General features: G+C 38.1%; 1 protein-coding gene across 2 annotated transcripts in view; it reads left to right on the forward strand.

Annotated features, from left to right (window-relative positions):
* TBCK (TBC1 domain containing kinase) overlaps positions 1–15,334 on the forward strand; it is a 252,372-nt gene that overhangs the window by 55,964 nt on the left and 181,074 nt on the right. For both annotated transcript variants that reach the window (XM_063458388.1, XM_063458389.1), the window contains exons 4-7: positions 5,036–5,150; positions 8,935–9,008; positions 11,199–11,340; positions 15,032–15,092. In XM_063458388.1, coding sequence (XP_063314458.1) covers positions 5,036–5,150; positions 8,935–9,008; positions 11,199–11,340; positions 15,032–15,092 — 392 coding nt within the window. The remainder of the gene's footprint in view (positions 1–5,035; positions 5,151–8,934; positions 9,009–11,198; positions 11,341–15,031; positions 15,093–15,334) is intronic.

Below are 15,334 nucleotides of genomic sequence, written 5' to 3' on the forward strand. Positions count from 1 at the left end.
ATGCAGAGATGTGTTTATTTGTAGTGTGGGTGTTCTAATCCTCAGATGTATGTACAGATACATTGTGTCACACAAACACTCATAAACACACATATATATATAAAATCTCTGAGACACTAATCCTAGCAGCACAAGAACAGGCACTCAGGACCAGGTCAAAAGAAGCTGGAGTCTACCACACCAGACAAGACCCAAGGTGCAGACTGTGCAAAGAGCCCTCTGAGACAGTCCAGCACATAGTAGCCAGATGCAAGATGTTAGCAGAAACGGCATACATGAACAGACACAACCAAGTAGCTGGGATTGTGTACCAAAACATCTGCTCACAATATGGGCTGGACCTGCCCAAGTCCAGATGGGAGATACCACAAAAGATAGTTGAGAATGACAGGGTGAAGACCCTGTGGGACTTCCAGATCCAGACAGATAAGCAAGTACTGGTCAACTAACCCAACATCGTGGTGGTGGGCAAGGAATGGAAGACTGCATTAGTGGTGGATGTGGCAATACCATGTGACTATAACCTCAGGAAGATGGAACATGAGAAGATGGACAAATACCAAGGACTGAAAAAAGAGAGCTAGTAAAGATGTGGAAAGTAAAGGCAGTAGTAGTCCCAGTTGTGCTAGGGGCACTCGGGGCTATGACTTCCAAGTTGGGTATATAGATAGTTATACATTTTATATTTATAGCCATACTTTTTGGTGCAGGTGGGTGGCTTCCACGGCTGAGGCCCCCTCCACTGTGTGCCTATTCCAAACTCGCACAGCACACTCTGTAAACTGGAAGAAAGTGACCTGAACCCACTTCTTCCCAGCATTGTTGGTTTGACAGGGGCCTGGTCGCTCTGATCAGAAATCAAGTGGAAGGGCCACCTTATGGCCGTCACTCACTGCTTACAGGCTCCGGTGCGACTTCATCCTCATTAATTCTGCCTCTTGTAAGCGCGTCCCTTTAAGCCTTCATTTATTTCCTCAAAATCGCCAGTGTTTCTTACTGCTCACTGGTATTCAAAGGGTTATGCTTGGCACAAAACATGGTTTGTTATTATGTGGTATTTTCGCTAAGAGGAAAATGCTTTGACATATTTAACATATTACGGTGTGTGTATTTGTCTCTATTACTGACACTCCAGTGAAATAAACATTAATCTGAGCAAATACAATACACATGTGTTTAATATTGACTCCATATACATTACCCAGAATGCATTAGCAATAGATCTTTATTGAAGGCCACCTGCTGAATACTTGTCCCATGAAACTGGACAGGCCCATGATTGGATCCCTGTTAGCATCACCTGGATGCTCTTAAAATAGGAAATGATTTGGCTTCCTACGTATATTTTCTGAGAACATGGTGGTCTACATCTCCTCATCAAACTAGCAGATAGAAATCCCTAAGTTAGGGCAGATGTGATTGTAACAGTGAAGCCACTAATGCTATATTAAAGAGGAATTACTGAAATCATTTTCTTCCGTTCGTTTTATTTATCTCGTATTCAGTTTATTAAAAACGTATGGAACACCCACATTCTAGTACTGCGTGGAGTTTGCTCCCCTCCTTTTGTGTGTAGGAGACCCTTACTGCGCACTTGTCATGATCATCCTTCATCAGAAAAAATATTTGCTCTCCTTGACAATAACCCTTGCATGTTAAAAAAACATTTTTATTTTCTTTTTAAAACAAAATTCCAACCAAACATCCATTTACCATGACTGACTAATTTCCTTTAAAAAAAAATAAAAAATAAAATCTACAAATTAACTTTCCTGTAACAGATAGATAGTATTTTAACTTTTAAACTATCATAATCGGACTCGAGGCAGACATCCCACACCTATCATAATCTCGCCAATATTTAGTTTGATGCTCCATTGTCCTATATGATCTCCTTGGTTTAGGCAAGTACAGGATGTTATGATGACTAGTCTTGGAACTTTTAATTCACCTTCCAAGAAGCTTACATTTGTTTTTTCCACCCACTTTTCATTTCTAAATAATTACTGCTTGGTTAGTGTAGTTAATGTGCTTCATAGAAGACCGACATTCCCGCAACCATGTGTAAGCTTGGGAAATAGCTCATTCTGTTTTCTATTTGTGGGAATTTTACATCAATGTATTTTTCCGAGATATATATTGGGGTGGGGTAGTTTAATATAGATATCCATCTGTTAATCAACTACAATTTCCTAAAACCTTTTGTTTTGGACGAAAACATAGTAAATGGCTGGCAGAGACTTATTTGGGTGTTCTCTGTTGATAGCTAGCGTTTAGACAACACATTTAGAATTTTATTAAATATAAAATGGAAATCATTACTCAATTTCAAAAAAGCTACACACATTATTAAAGGTACACTTAAATTGTATATGAATAAATATTTTTTAAAACATTAGACATTTTGTAACCAATTAAATTATTGGGCCCAACTGTAAAATTAAAACAAAATGTCCAGGTCACGCTACAGCAGCCAATCTTTGATCTTTGTTAATACAGTGCTTCTCCACCTTCCACTTAATGGATGCTTCTCACAGAGAAGCATTGAATCCTGCTTTAAGAAGATTAAAGTGTAAATCAATACAATTTATAGGAAGGGGTACAGGGAAGCAGTGCCTTCAGAGTATCATCAAATCCATGTAGATGTGAAGCAATATGAAAGATAAGAGGACAAAATATAGTGTAGTATTTTTGATAACTAGTGAATTTGATAAGAGGAATAAGACTATTTTCTATAACTTATGATCAGCTCTAGATACATGGACCTAGGATCTGTTGATAGTCTTGGTCCTTTGTTGGATAATGTTCCAGGCCAGTAAGTAGCTTTTGATGATAAACATGTGGGAGTGTTCTCCATCAGTGTGCAGTGTTGTAGCAGTAGAACTACCTTATTTTATTATTATTTTTTTTCAACTATACAAAGAGCACACTCCCAAACACTTATCATTCAAAGCTACTTACTGGCCTGGAACATCTTCCAACAAAGGACCGAGACCATCTTCATCCATGGGCAGGGATTGTATGGTCCAGGTGCCCATATCTGGAGCTGATAAGTTCCAGAAAATTGTGTTATTCCTCTTATCTAATTCACTAGTTACCAAAAATACTACACTATATTCTATCCTCTTGTCCTCCCTCTTATGTTTAATATTGCTTCACTCCTACATGGATTTGATGACACTCTGAAAGAAGAGATTCTGGTGTGCGAAGTGCAAGCTGCCATACCTGTATCGTACAAGCGCCAGAAATCTCATTATTGTAGCTATTCCAAATTTTAGGTTCACAGGCAAGGCTCTTGTTTCCCTTTATAACTTTTTGACTATGTATGTATTGTGCTGTCTTCAGTCTCCACCTGTTTATCTACATTGTACAGCTATGTAAAAAATTTTGCCACTTGAAAAATAAAAGCATTTATAATAATTACACCTTTTAGAACATGCTCACTAGTATATACCATGCGTCATGATGTGTCTAAAGTTGTATATGAAGCATGAAGATTGTGCAAGGGGATTATCCAACTCAGGAATAAATGCTATATACAGAATGTCAAATACGATGGGCTCTATACCACAGTATTACTGACAGTTTAGTGGTTACAAGTAAATTGTCAATATTGCCAATAATAATTTGAGCATGAATGAACATTTGAGCGTAAAATACCAAAGATTGGTCATTAACAAAAAAATATATATTTGTAAGTAGTGAGGAACTGAATGTGCCTGTGACATATTTTTTTACTGTGAACATTATTTCAGGATGTAAAACCAGTTTTACGGTAAACTGCTGCCACCATGTGTTTGATTTTGGAAATTCTGTTTTTCACTTTTTCTTTATCTTTTTTTCCCCCCACTTTTTTCCCTATGTTTTTGAAATAGGTGTTAATAATAGTGTGCATTGCAATTGTTGTTTTTATTGTTAAAATATAGGGCACTCTCAAAAGGTTTTTTTGTTTTGCTTTTCAATGTAGACTATTCCTTTTCATGGAAAAGGCAGTGTTTCCATTGGTGCTTAGTAACACCTCTAGTGGCAGTCACTCAGACAGCCTCTTTGTTGCCACTCTCTGCATTCAAATACTGAACATTTCCCATAGAGATTCATTGAATCAATGGATCTCTAACAGGTGATGCTGATTGGTGCAGCGTTTTGCCGCATGTGTGCGCTAAGCCCCCAATGCTTTCCTATGGAAAAGGTTAATGAGTCCAGCCATGGAGGTGGGGCCAGCCATTTCAAGACCGGCGCTAGACAATACAATCTGTGGGGGATCGGACACCTGTACAGCCAGTTCAGCACTATAGTTTTCCTTTAAGGTAAAAGAATTGTCACCGATGGGAAGTTGCCATACGATTAGACCAGGCCCCCCAAAGTTGTTTGTCACTAAAGTGTTGTAATTCTGTCTGTGTAGCTAGTGGACAAAAGCCTCTGTGGAATCACTGTTGAGATCTGTGAGTCAGGATGTAAGCACCGGGCTATGAACTGAGCAGGTCCTCCTTTCAGATACAGGCCCCCCTTTGCAGGCCACATTCATATATTTGTCCCTTATAGAACATCTCCTTAAATCAATGCTTTCCTATGGGGATTTAACTGACACTGGATGACCTCATGCAGAATGTGAGAATGTAAAGCGTCAGTTAGGCGACCTAAAGTTCCCTAGACACCAGGAACTGCCTCTAGTTGCTGTCTTAGTCCTGCAAAGTAGTCTCAAAAACTGCAATGATTCACATTTCAGGACTAAGTGGGACTGGGACGCTGCACCCAGACTACTTCAATGAGCTGACTTTTTCAGTTTGACAATTGTTACCTCAAATTTGAAATTACTTTGAATTCTCACTGAATACTGAATAACTAAAGCATTAGCAAAATGTGGAATTTAGTAAATAAAGCTGTATGTGTTTCAGATGGTTTCTGTCATTTATCTAAGGCTTATGTGGTACATTTGTGTATACCTGTTGTATTAAATCCATGTTTTTAGTTTTAGGAATAAAAACTTGTTGCAAGTAAAGAGTATGAACTCATACAACAATGTGTGTATTTCCAGCCCTTCAAAGACCATGCACCTTGCTTTTGAAGTTTTACAAGGCCTAGAATATATGCATTGTCACAGAATGGTCCATAGAGCTCTGGCTCCTCACAACATTCTTTTAGATGGAGAGGTAAGTGTTTAACAAGCAAAGATATATGTAATTCTAAACTTGAATATAATAAAACTAATAGCCCAAACTATCATTGTTAAAGGGATACTTTAACACCAAACAACCTTATATTAATGCAGCATCTTTCATGTATAGATTATGCCCATTTATTCTTACTGCTCAATTGTCTGCCATTAAGGAGTTAAATCACTTTTGTTTCAGTTTATGCAGCCTTAGCTGTGATTAACTTGCTGTGTGTGGTTCTTATGTCCTGCTTTGTTAATTGTTATATGTTCATAGGAGCTGCACTCAATCCACATAAAAGCCAAGGGTGCTGAACTGGACTATGGGCGAGCACTGTGCCATGAGTTGTAGATACCAGTAATAGAAAGGAGGCCAAGGCACTCTAACAGCTTCAGGGAAATTTACAGATAGACAAAGACCCATCTGTGGGTCGAAACGTTTCTGTGTACTTTTTGTTCTAATAAATTCACCTGAAACTGTTGGACTGCCTGGACCTCCTTTCTATTTATGGTATCTGCTTTGTTAATTGAACTTTAATCCCCTCCTGTAGACTCTGGAAGTCTATTAGTAGAGCAGAAGATACTAAATTCTAAATTAAACACACTATGCACTAAGGGAAGCTAAAAATGTAGACCTTTTCTTTTCTTTTTCCAGGAACTGTGTAGAGAGATTATGTGTTAGTCTCAGCCAGGGTAGACATGACTAGACCTGCATAAACAATGTGATTTAAAACCCAAATACACATGGAGAGACACAATAGTATTAAATAGCCAGGTGCAAACCACATAAACACTCCCTTAAAGGTTTCAAACAATCAAATTTCTATATAATATAGAATGCACACTATAACAACTTCAAAAAAACTCTAGCTTTGTTATATACAAAAAATAATAAAGCTATCAGGTATCAGGTACCCTTGATAAAGGCATCCAGTTGGTGCCGAAACGTTGGGGGTTTTGGTGACTCGTGTTTCTGTCCTGTGGCTTGTAAGAATCTTTTTTGGCATTGTTCCATTGTATTACTGTATTTGCCCTTGCTTCTGTCATTGTGTTTATTATTTTTTTTTGTATATAATAAAGCTAGAGTTTTTTTGAAGTTGTTATAGTGTGCATTCTAAATTATATAAACAATGTGATTTAGCTCCTAAATGGCATAGAATTGAGCAATGAGACTGCAGGGATATGATCATTACACCAAAACTACTTAATTGAGCTGAATGTACTTTGGTTGTTAGTGTCTCTTTAAACAAGAAAGTTCTATACTTTTCATGTTGATAGTTAGACATTACTAGTCCGAGTGTAACAGCTTTTTAGCTACTCCCTATTGCAGCCAGATATACCATCTAACACCATTATTCTATCAAATGGTTAAGTGCTCCTGTCTTTTTTTTTTTTTTTTTAGTGCAGTTATTGACAGAACAACTTGCCTAGTCACAACAGCCACGGCAAAAACTTTATAGGTCACAAGCATGTAGCAGTAGAACAAATGCACATTTTTAACTGTGGTATCCCCAGACTATTCACCCGAGTAGCCTGGTCCCGTGTATAGAGGTGTGCTCATAAATTATCATGCTTATGTCAGGCTGAGGGAGTGATTACATATTGTGCGGGATCTGGGACTAATAGCAGGTTGTGCGATAATTAGTGTTAGAACCCCTGACCAAGAGAGTTGCGGGGGGGAGGGGGTCATAGTCGGCGTATTTGCTTGTTAGGCTTGTACCTGAAGGAGCCTAGATGGATTAACAATTGGTAAACAGATAACTAAATAGTCAAACAAAATAATAATGTTATAATGGTATGTGAACAAAAGTTTGTGCTGGTCAATCGTGGTTGTCCGTTCCTTGCGAGTCTGCTGCTTTTGGAACAAACGGCTTTATGGAGGCGGGATCCCATGCCACCGCCGGTGCTCCTGAGGTGGGGGGAATGTTCGAGTGTGGCAGCCCCAGGGTCTCCAGGAAGGTCGACGCTTCTGCCACAGAGGGCAGAGTATGCACTTGAGTCACAGCCAGGTAGCCGTTCAGCCCCATCGATAGGTCAGTCCTGCTGCACGTAGCTGTGTTGTGACCGGGCCGAATGTTTTGCGGAGAAGAAGCGTGGGCCGTGTCAGGTCCTGGTAGAGGGTAAGGATCGAGTTTTCGAAGGTGAAGGGTGTTCTGCCTTCTAGTGCTGACATGATCTGGAGTTTGTCAGGTAGGGAGATGCAGCGGAGGATGACATCACGTGCCGCTTTGGGCTGGAGGTGAGAGGGGCTTGGGAGACGGTACACACTGTCAATTGCTACCTTCTTAGCCACTGCATGTGGCAGGATTGTGGCCAGGAGTTTCCTGATGTAGTGGGGTAATTCCTCCGCTTTTATCGTTGCGGGGATGCCCCTTATCTTGATGTGAGTAAGTCTCTGGCGGTCTTCTAGTGTGGTAAGTTTAAATGATAGTGATTTTTGTTGAGTTTGAAGTATTGTTATAGAGTCCTTCACTGTAGACAGGTGGGACTGTACCTCTGTTAAGGTAGTTTCAGTGGTTTTGACTCTCTCCGATACTACCCGGACCTCTTTTTTAAGGATGGCCGAGTCTGCCGCAAGTAGTTTGTGTATTTCGGCTAAGAGGAGTTTTAGGTCCTTTTTGGTTGTCGACGCTGAGTCGTCAGCGGGTTCCTGTGACCCAGCTTGTGTTGCTGGTGAGTGTCTCGAGCTTTCGGGCTCATTAGGGCGCGTGTAGTACCTTGATCCCTGTCGGGAGTGTCGGCTGCGGCAGAGGGCCTAGGTTGTGCCGGCCTTTGGAACATGGTTCCTATGTCTCTGCCATCCGTTGGGGCATGCGTCTTTTGGGAGCGCCGACCCATGCCTGGCATTGTTGTTGGCGATGCAGGCAGTGTTTGGGTGTAAGGCGTCTCAGCCCTGGTCTTTGCGATGCCTCCCAGGAGACTCTCAAGGCTTTGCAGCGTGCGGTAGGCCCCGGTTTTGTGTTTCCGTCGGGCTGACTTTGCTGGTTGAAAGAAAGGCATCTATCGGTTCTACCTGCTCTGCGGAACCTGGTCGTGTTTGTGTGGTGGCTGGATTGGGCTCGGTTCTGCAGATATCTTCAGGATTAGATTTGTATTTTAGGGAGCTTTGAGAAATGGTGTCTGTTCAGGACGATTGGTAAGCCCCGCCCCCAAGAGCTCCTGTCTTTTTTACCCAGTGTCTTCCAACCACTTTTTGTTCAGGGCTAACCCTAACACTATAGATCAGGTATAGGCAACCGCCGGCACTCCAGATGTTTTGGACTACACCTCCCATGATACATTGCCAGCATTATGGGGGAAGTAGTCCACAACATCTGGAGTGCCGAAGGTTGGCTACCCTTGCTCTAGATCATTTTTGCCAGAATCTTCAGGTATAAAATCTGTAAAGATTCCAGTGACAGTACTGACCAATAAAATGTAATTCAAAACAATTATTTTAATGCCTCCTGCATAGATATCTACAAACATATCTATAATAAAATTATGTCACGAACCAAGGAAAAACTTGCACACTCTCTCTGTGTTGTGAGACCAAACACCCTAAGATGGACTTTCCAAAGTCCAACTTGAGATATGCAGCTGATGCACATCTATCTATCTATCTATCTATCTATCTATCTATGTCTGTTTTGTATTATATTTTATATCTAAGCCATTTAACATGTACTTTCTAAATTACATTTGTTTGTCATGACTGAATAATGCCAGGTTCCAGGAGAGCCTGATTTGCTTCAATGTCGCATATTTTTACCTTCACTAATTCAGGCATGTGATTATTTCAGGGTCACGTGAAACTTGCTAAATTTGGACTTTATCATATAACAGATCACGGAGCAGATGTTGATTTCCCTATCGGGTAAGCAATGTTTCTGTTTCCTCCATGTGCTATCACGACTGAACTGTAGGTGGCACAGTTAGCCCACTGCTCAACTAGAAGACACTGTAGATATGTAATAAATTACAAAACACAGCTAGACATATTTATCACTTCTAATGTTCGTATTGGTGAAAAAATGATCTGTGTTGACGCTATAAATATATGGGGATCACTTTAACATTAATTTAAAATATTATAGGAATTGAGGAAACTTTCTTGGCAACAAACCCACTAATATATTAAATGTCTAATAAGGTCTAATAGGATTTATAGTATCCAATCCCAGCTTAAATTTTTATACCTACTGGGAAAACGAATGGCCAAAGGCATCAGAATCTACTTGTTTCAGTTGTCATAAACTGGTTTAGTGTGTTCTAGAGATATCTAGGGCAACTGCATCTTTATTTTAATTAGAGACTTTTAAAATTAAACTTCTTCTAGGAAACATTGGATAGCCCCTTTTTGGCTTATTCGTGTATATAGTTACATTACACTTTTTGTGTGTGTTCTTATGATGTTCAATATGGACAGGGCAAAACTTTTTTTCTCCTGCTCACCTACTTGCCCCCTAATGTGTTCCGTCTTTTGATTTGATTTGTTTTATTTAATTTAGTTTTAAGGACAACTGTCACCTTAAAATTATTTTTTTAAATAATAATAATTTCATCAAATTTTGAAAGGCAATAGATTTTCTGATGTATTTCAATCATGCATCAAATCCATTATTTGATCAGACCACACTGACCTTGCTATTGAGTTACTCTTAGAACACTATACCCATCCATGAACATGGAGGCTTAACTCTACTTTATTACATGATAATGATTTGATTGAATATATCTGGCAATATATAGCTGATTATTTCACTAAAAACATACTTATCGGTCAGTTAACTGCTATTATTCATCACACGTCTGCCTATTTCTATAAAACTCTGGACACCAGGGTTGGATTGCACCTTATAAACATTAGGCCTTCGTTCTATTATTGCCTGCCCTTTGCCTCCAACTCCATCCTTTTTCTCTGTTCTCTTTCCTCATTTTCTTGTTCATTTCTCTTTTTCTCTTCTTCGTTCTCATTTCTACATATTGTTCTCTAGCCTTATTTTTAGAAACTTCAGCATATTGGTTTTAGATTGGAATCTTTACTAGCGACCTTTTCATGACTATCATGACTCTAGCATCTGCCTTTGTAATAATATTTTGGTTTTCTTGCAGTGTTATCAATTTCTAGTATTTGTTACTTCTTAGCATTTCTTAATTGTACTTGCCTCTTTCACTGAAAATTTATTTTAAAAAATGAAAAATCAATCAAGAATACATTTTGTTTTTGAGAGAGAACAAAACTAAGTTGACAAAATATAAAATGTTATATGACATAAATGGAACCACCGCACAAAGTATGAAAATGCTAATAAAACATTTATTGATTGAGTCCAAACTTTAAAAAGTGTTGCCTTAAAATGTACATAAAATGTTGATGAATAAATAAAATCACAGCTAAAAAAAAGTGTAAATGTGTGGGGAGTAGAAAACACAATAACATCTGGACAGAATATCAAGAGTTGAAGAGTAAGCACTATCAGCTAACCAAGGCACTATGCCCAGTGTGTATAAAAGCCAAACTGGAAAATACGTGAGAGGAACCTGAGTAGATAATGCTAAATCTCCAAGATAAAAAGCAATCGATGCAGACTCTCCCATCCCTATAAGAAACGTTCACAGTGATATGCACAATTTATCCTGCAGACATCACTGTTAAACTGGCATCAAATAAAGTGATGTTCCAGTCGTTAGGTTCTTGGTTGGTGAGTGTCCTCGATGGTGAGTGGGCATTCACCTAACTAGCTTAGAGAGCTACTGTTCTGGAAAAAAGTTTTGCCCCTATTCTGTATGATACATTGTAATATAAATGCTTATTAACTAAAAATAAATAAAAACAGAAACAAATGAATTGAAATCAAAATATAGGAGAACTTGTAATGTTTAATTTGAGTGCATACTCACTGTTCTCCATCCCAAAGACCCTATTCATTACTGCACAATATTATGAAGCTTTATGGTCACTCAATTAAGAACAGGGTTTGAAGAGTTCTGGGTCATAAATAAATTCTGCCAATCACAAAACTCCAGACTCTGTTACTGTATTACCATATTTTTACTGTTGTAGCTACCCCTCATACCTTGCACCAGAGGTGATTGCCAAAGGAATTTTGAAGCCAACTGACCCCACTCAACATGAGAGACCTCTGCCTTCTGGTCCTAAATCCGATATTTGGTCATTGGGTGTGATAATGTTTGAGCTTTGTGTGGTATGTACATAAACAGGTAATATGCATTGTAACCAACTTAGATTTATTTACTAGTTACTGTAATAAGGTATTGGGGGTGTCATGCCTGGGAATATTTTGGGAGTCCCAAACAATGGTAAATTGCTCCACTCTCTACTCCTGTGGAATGCCTTAGTCAATTGTGAGTTACATAGTTGAAAAGAGACTTGCGTCCATCAAGTTCAGCCTTCCTCACATATGTTTTTGCTGTTGATCCAAAAGAAAGCAAAAAACCTAGTCTGAAATTATTCTTGACCCCAAAATAGCAGTCAGATGTCTCCTTGGATCAAGCAGCTATTACCCCACTAATTAGAAATGATATCCCTGTATGTTATATTTTTGCAAATATGTACCCAGTTTAAACATCTGTATGGACTCTGATAAAACCACACTTTCAGGCACAGGATTCCAAATCCTTATTGCTCTTACTGTAAAAAAAAAAAACCTTTTCTTTGCCTTAGATGAAATCTCCTTTCTTCCAGCCTAAATGTGTGACCTCATGTCCTATGTATAGCCCTGTTTATGAATAGATTTACAGATAATGGTTTGTACTGGCCCCGAATATATTTGTATAATGTTAGCATATCCCATCTGTGGCGCCGTTTTTTAAAACTAAAGCGATTTACATTTTTTTTACCTTTCTTCGTAACTAAAATTCTCCATTCCTTTTATCAATTTTGTAGCTCGTCTCCGCACTTTTTCCAGTGCCATGATATCCTTCTTTAGAACAGGTGCCCAAAATGGCACAGCATATTCAAGGCGTGGTCTTACCAGCGATTTCTAAAGAGGCAAAATTATATTTTCATCTGGAGAATTTATGCCCCTATTTATGCATGACAAAACCTTATTGGCCTTAGCAACTGCAGATTAACATTGCATATTGCTGCCTAATTTGTTGTCTATAACAATTCCCAAATCCTTCTCGTGTGTGGTTATCCCTAATTCACTAACAAGAAAGAGAATGCACACCAAAAAAAGCTACAATAGTCACTTAACCTGGTTTAATGAGCCAATATCAGATACAGGCAAAAACAAACAATTATAATTAAAGTGACAAAATAGGCACAAAAAATAAATCAAAAAAATATCAATGATAATTACCAAAAGTTTTCACAAGCCTAACAGGGCAGAAACAGGACACAAAAAGTAACCCCCCAATGTTTCGGCACCTCCTGGTTGCCTTTATCAAGGGAACATTAATTAAAAATTATTATTACTAATTCACTACCATTGAGGGTGTAAGTTGCCTGTGTATTCTTGACCCCGAAGTGCATAACTTTGCATTTCTCTACTTTAAATTTAATCTGCCATTTTAGTTGCCAGTCCCCAAATCTATCCAAATCCCTCTGCAGCAAAGCAATATTCTGCTCACATTTTATTACTTTACAAAGTTTTGTGTCATCCGCAAACACTGAAACATGGCTTTCAATGCCTATTTCAAGACCATTTATAAATATGTTAAATAGAAGCGGTCCCAAAACAGAATCCTGAGGGACACCACCTACCACCTTTGCCCAGCCTGAAAATTTTACATTAATGACAACTCGTTGTACTCTATCCTTAAGCCAATGTTCTACCCAAGAACAAGAATAATCATCTAGACCAATTTCTTTTAGTTTGAAGACTAAGCTATTGTGAGGAACCGTATCAAATGCCTTGGCAAAATCCAAGTAGATCACATCCACTGCAACAATCTATACTTACTTCTTCATAGAATGCAATTAGGTTAGTTTGACATGACCTATGTTTCATAAAACCATGCTGATTATTGGTAATAACAAAGTTCTTCCCAATGAATTTCTGAATATTATCCATTAATAGCCCTTCAAATATTTTCCCAGTCACAGAAGTTAAGCTCACAGGTCTATCATTTTCATGCAAGGATTTTGAACCCTTTTAAAATATAGGAATAACATCTGCCTTCCTCCAATCCTCCAGTACAATACCTGAAACAAAAGAATCTTAAAAATTAAATACAGAGGTTCACTTATTTTCCCACTTAGCTCCTTAAGTACTCGTGGGTGAATACCGTCAGGCCCCGGAGCTTTATTTACATTAATTTTCTTTAACTGCTGTAGCACCTTGTCTCGAGTCATCCAATCACAAGTTATCTGTTAAGTTGTTTGCAGCAATCATTTGCATATCTCTTGCCATAGGATCCTGATTAATATATACTGAAGAAAAATAGTTATTGAAAATTGTTGCCTTTTCCTGGTCTTCATTAGCTAACAGACCCATCTCTGTTTCCAGTGTACCTACACTTTTTCATTTTTTTTTTTAAAAATTTTTTTTTTAGTGAGGTGTTCTTCAGAAATAATTTGGGGGTTGTATTTTCTGGTACCGCGTTTAAAAAAAAAAAAAAAGGCAGGACAACTTTTGTATATAAACAGAAAATATGGAAATTGTTCTTTAATTCAATTACAATACATATTACATTAATGAAGATCTCCTAAAAAGTAATGTAATCTTGCAAGGGATCACTTAGTTACTAAGTAATTTGCTACTGTACAACTATGTTGCCAGTCTTTATAGGTACAGTGTTCCGATCAACTGTAAACAATGTAGCTAAGTTCTCTGAACTCATGTATTGTGGCCAAAGGCTGCAAAGTTACTATGTTTACAATAATTATAAGGACAGGCTACACACTTTCAACTCTAGGCTTACCATCATGGTTCCTCAAGATTATATTGTATATCCCACTCGATTTATGATGAAGACTTTTTCATCATAATTTTCATTCAATTAGTCCATTTGTCTGAAAAATGACAATTGATCCACCCTTCTTATTATTTAGGGTCCTAACCCAACGCCAATGGGTGGGGGATTAGGGAACAATCGGTCCACCCCCGACTTTATTACTTTGGGCCCCCATCTGCCGCCAATAGGTAGCTGGTTGGGGACAGTAGATTTACCCCATCTCATTATTTAGGGTGAGGTGGGGGCGCGGTAGTCCCCCTTGTTACTTAGAACCTTTACCTGCCTCCAATGGGTGGGGGTTGACATGAGGTCTATTTATTTTAAAAGACATGGGTTTTGGAATGAGGGGACAGTCAGTACCACCTTTTTTTTTTATTTAGGAGGAGACCCCCATTAGTTTAAATGGCTTCCCATTGTCCCCCAAGTTAATTATTTTATAAGGTGCCTCATTATGGGGACATGGTGGATCTGTGTCAGGTTCCCTTTTCTTAAATTAGCAACTGGGCAGCAATAACAGCAATAATTATTGGGTTAGGATGGTTTAGTTTGTAAGATTATTTTAACTGTGTACCATTATTTATCTTATCTTGCTCCTGCTATTGTTACATTATTGCAATGCAATGCAATGTGGATCAATGTTTTTTCTTTATTCTTTACACTTGACACTAGATTCTTATGAAAAGTTCAATGTACATGAATCATATTCTATCAGGGTTATTCACTAAAGTGAGAATTGTCAGGAATTCAAAGTAATTCTCATTCTTAAGGCCAAAATAGCTGAATTAGAAAAAAAAAAAAAACCTGTGCTTCTAGCTCAGCTTCTCTGGCCTTAAATATAAAATTCACTTTGAATTCATGATAATTATCACTTTAGTAAATATTTTAGTCTAAATACAAGACGACATGGAATTCTCTTCTTTTACCTAAATGTTATGCGTGAGTGATTTGTTTATTTTTATTTTTTTCTTGTGGCAGGGAAGGAAGTTATTTCAGAGTCTGGGAATTAATGAGAAAATAAAACTAATACTTACATTAGGTATGTAACAATTCAATTGTTATTTTTTTTTTTCCTTAAAGAAGAAACCCTGAACAAACTAGTGTTGATTTGAATAATGAGAGGTGATTTATAAATTGACTATGAAGAAAAAAGTGGAATCTCACAAAAACAACCAAAGATAGCATGTATTGCTAATGTAAACTATAATTAGCATTTCAAAATGTTAAAGGGACACGCTAGTCACCAGAACAACTACAGCTTATTGAATTTGTTCTGGTGAG

Source organism: Pelobates fuscus, chromosome 6, assembly GCF_036172605.1.
Source record: "Pelobates fuscus isolate aPelFus1 chromosome 6, aPelFus1.pri, whole genome shotgun sequence".
In the NCBI taxonomy this organism is placed as follows: domain Eukaryota; kingdom Metazoa; phylum Chordata; class Amphibia; order Anura; family Pelobatidae; genus Pelobates; species Pelobates fuscus.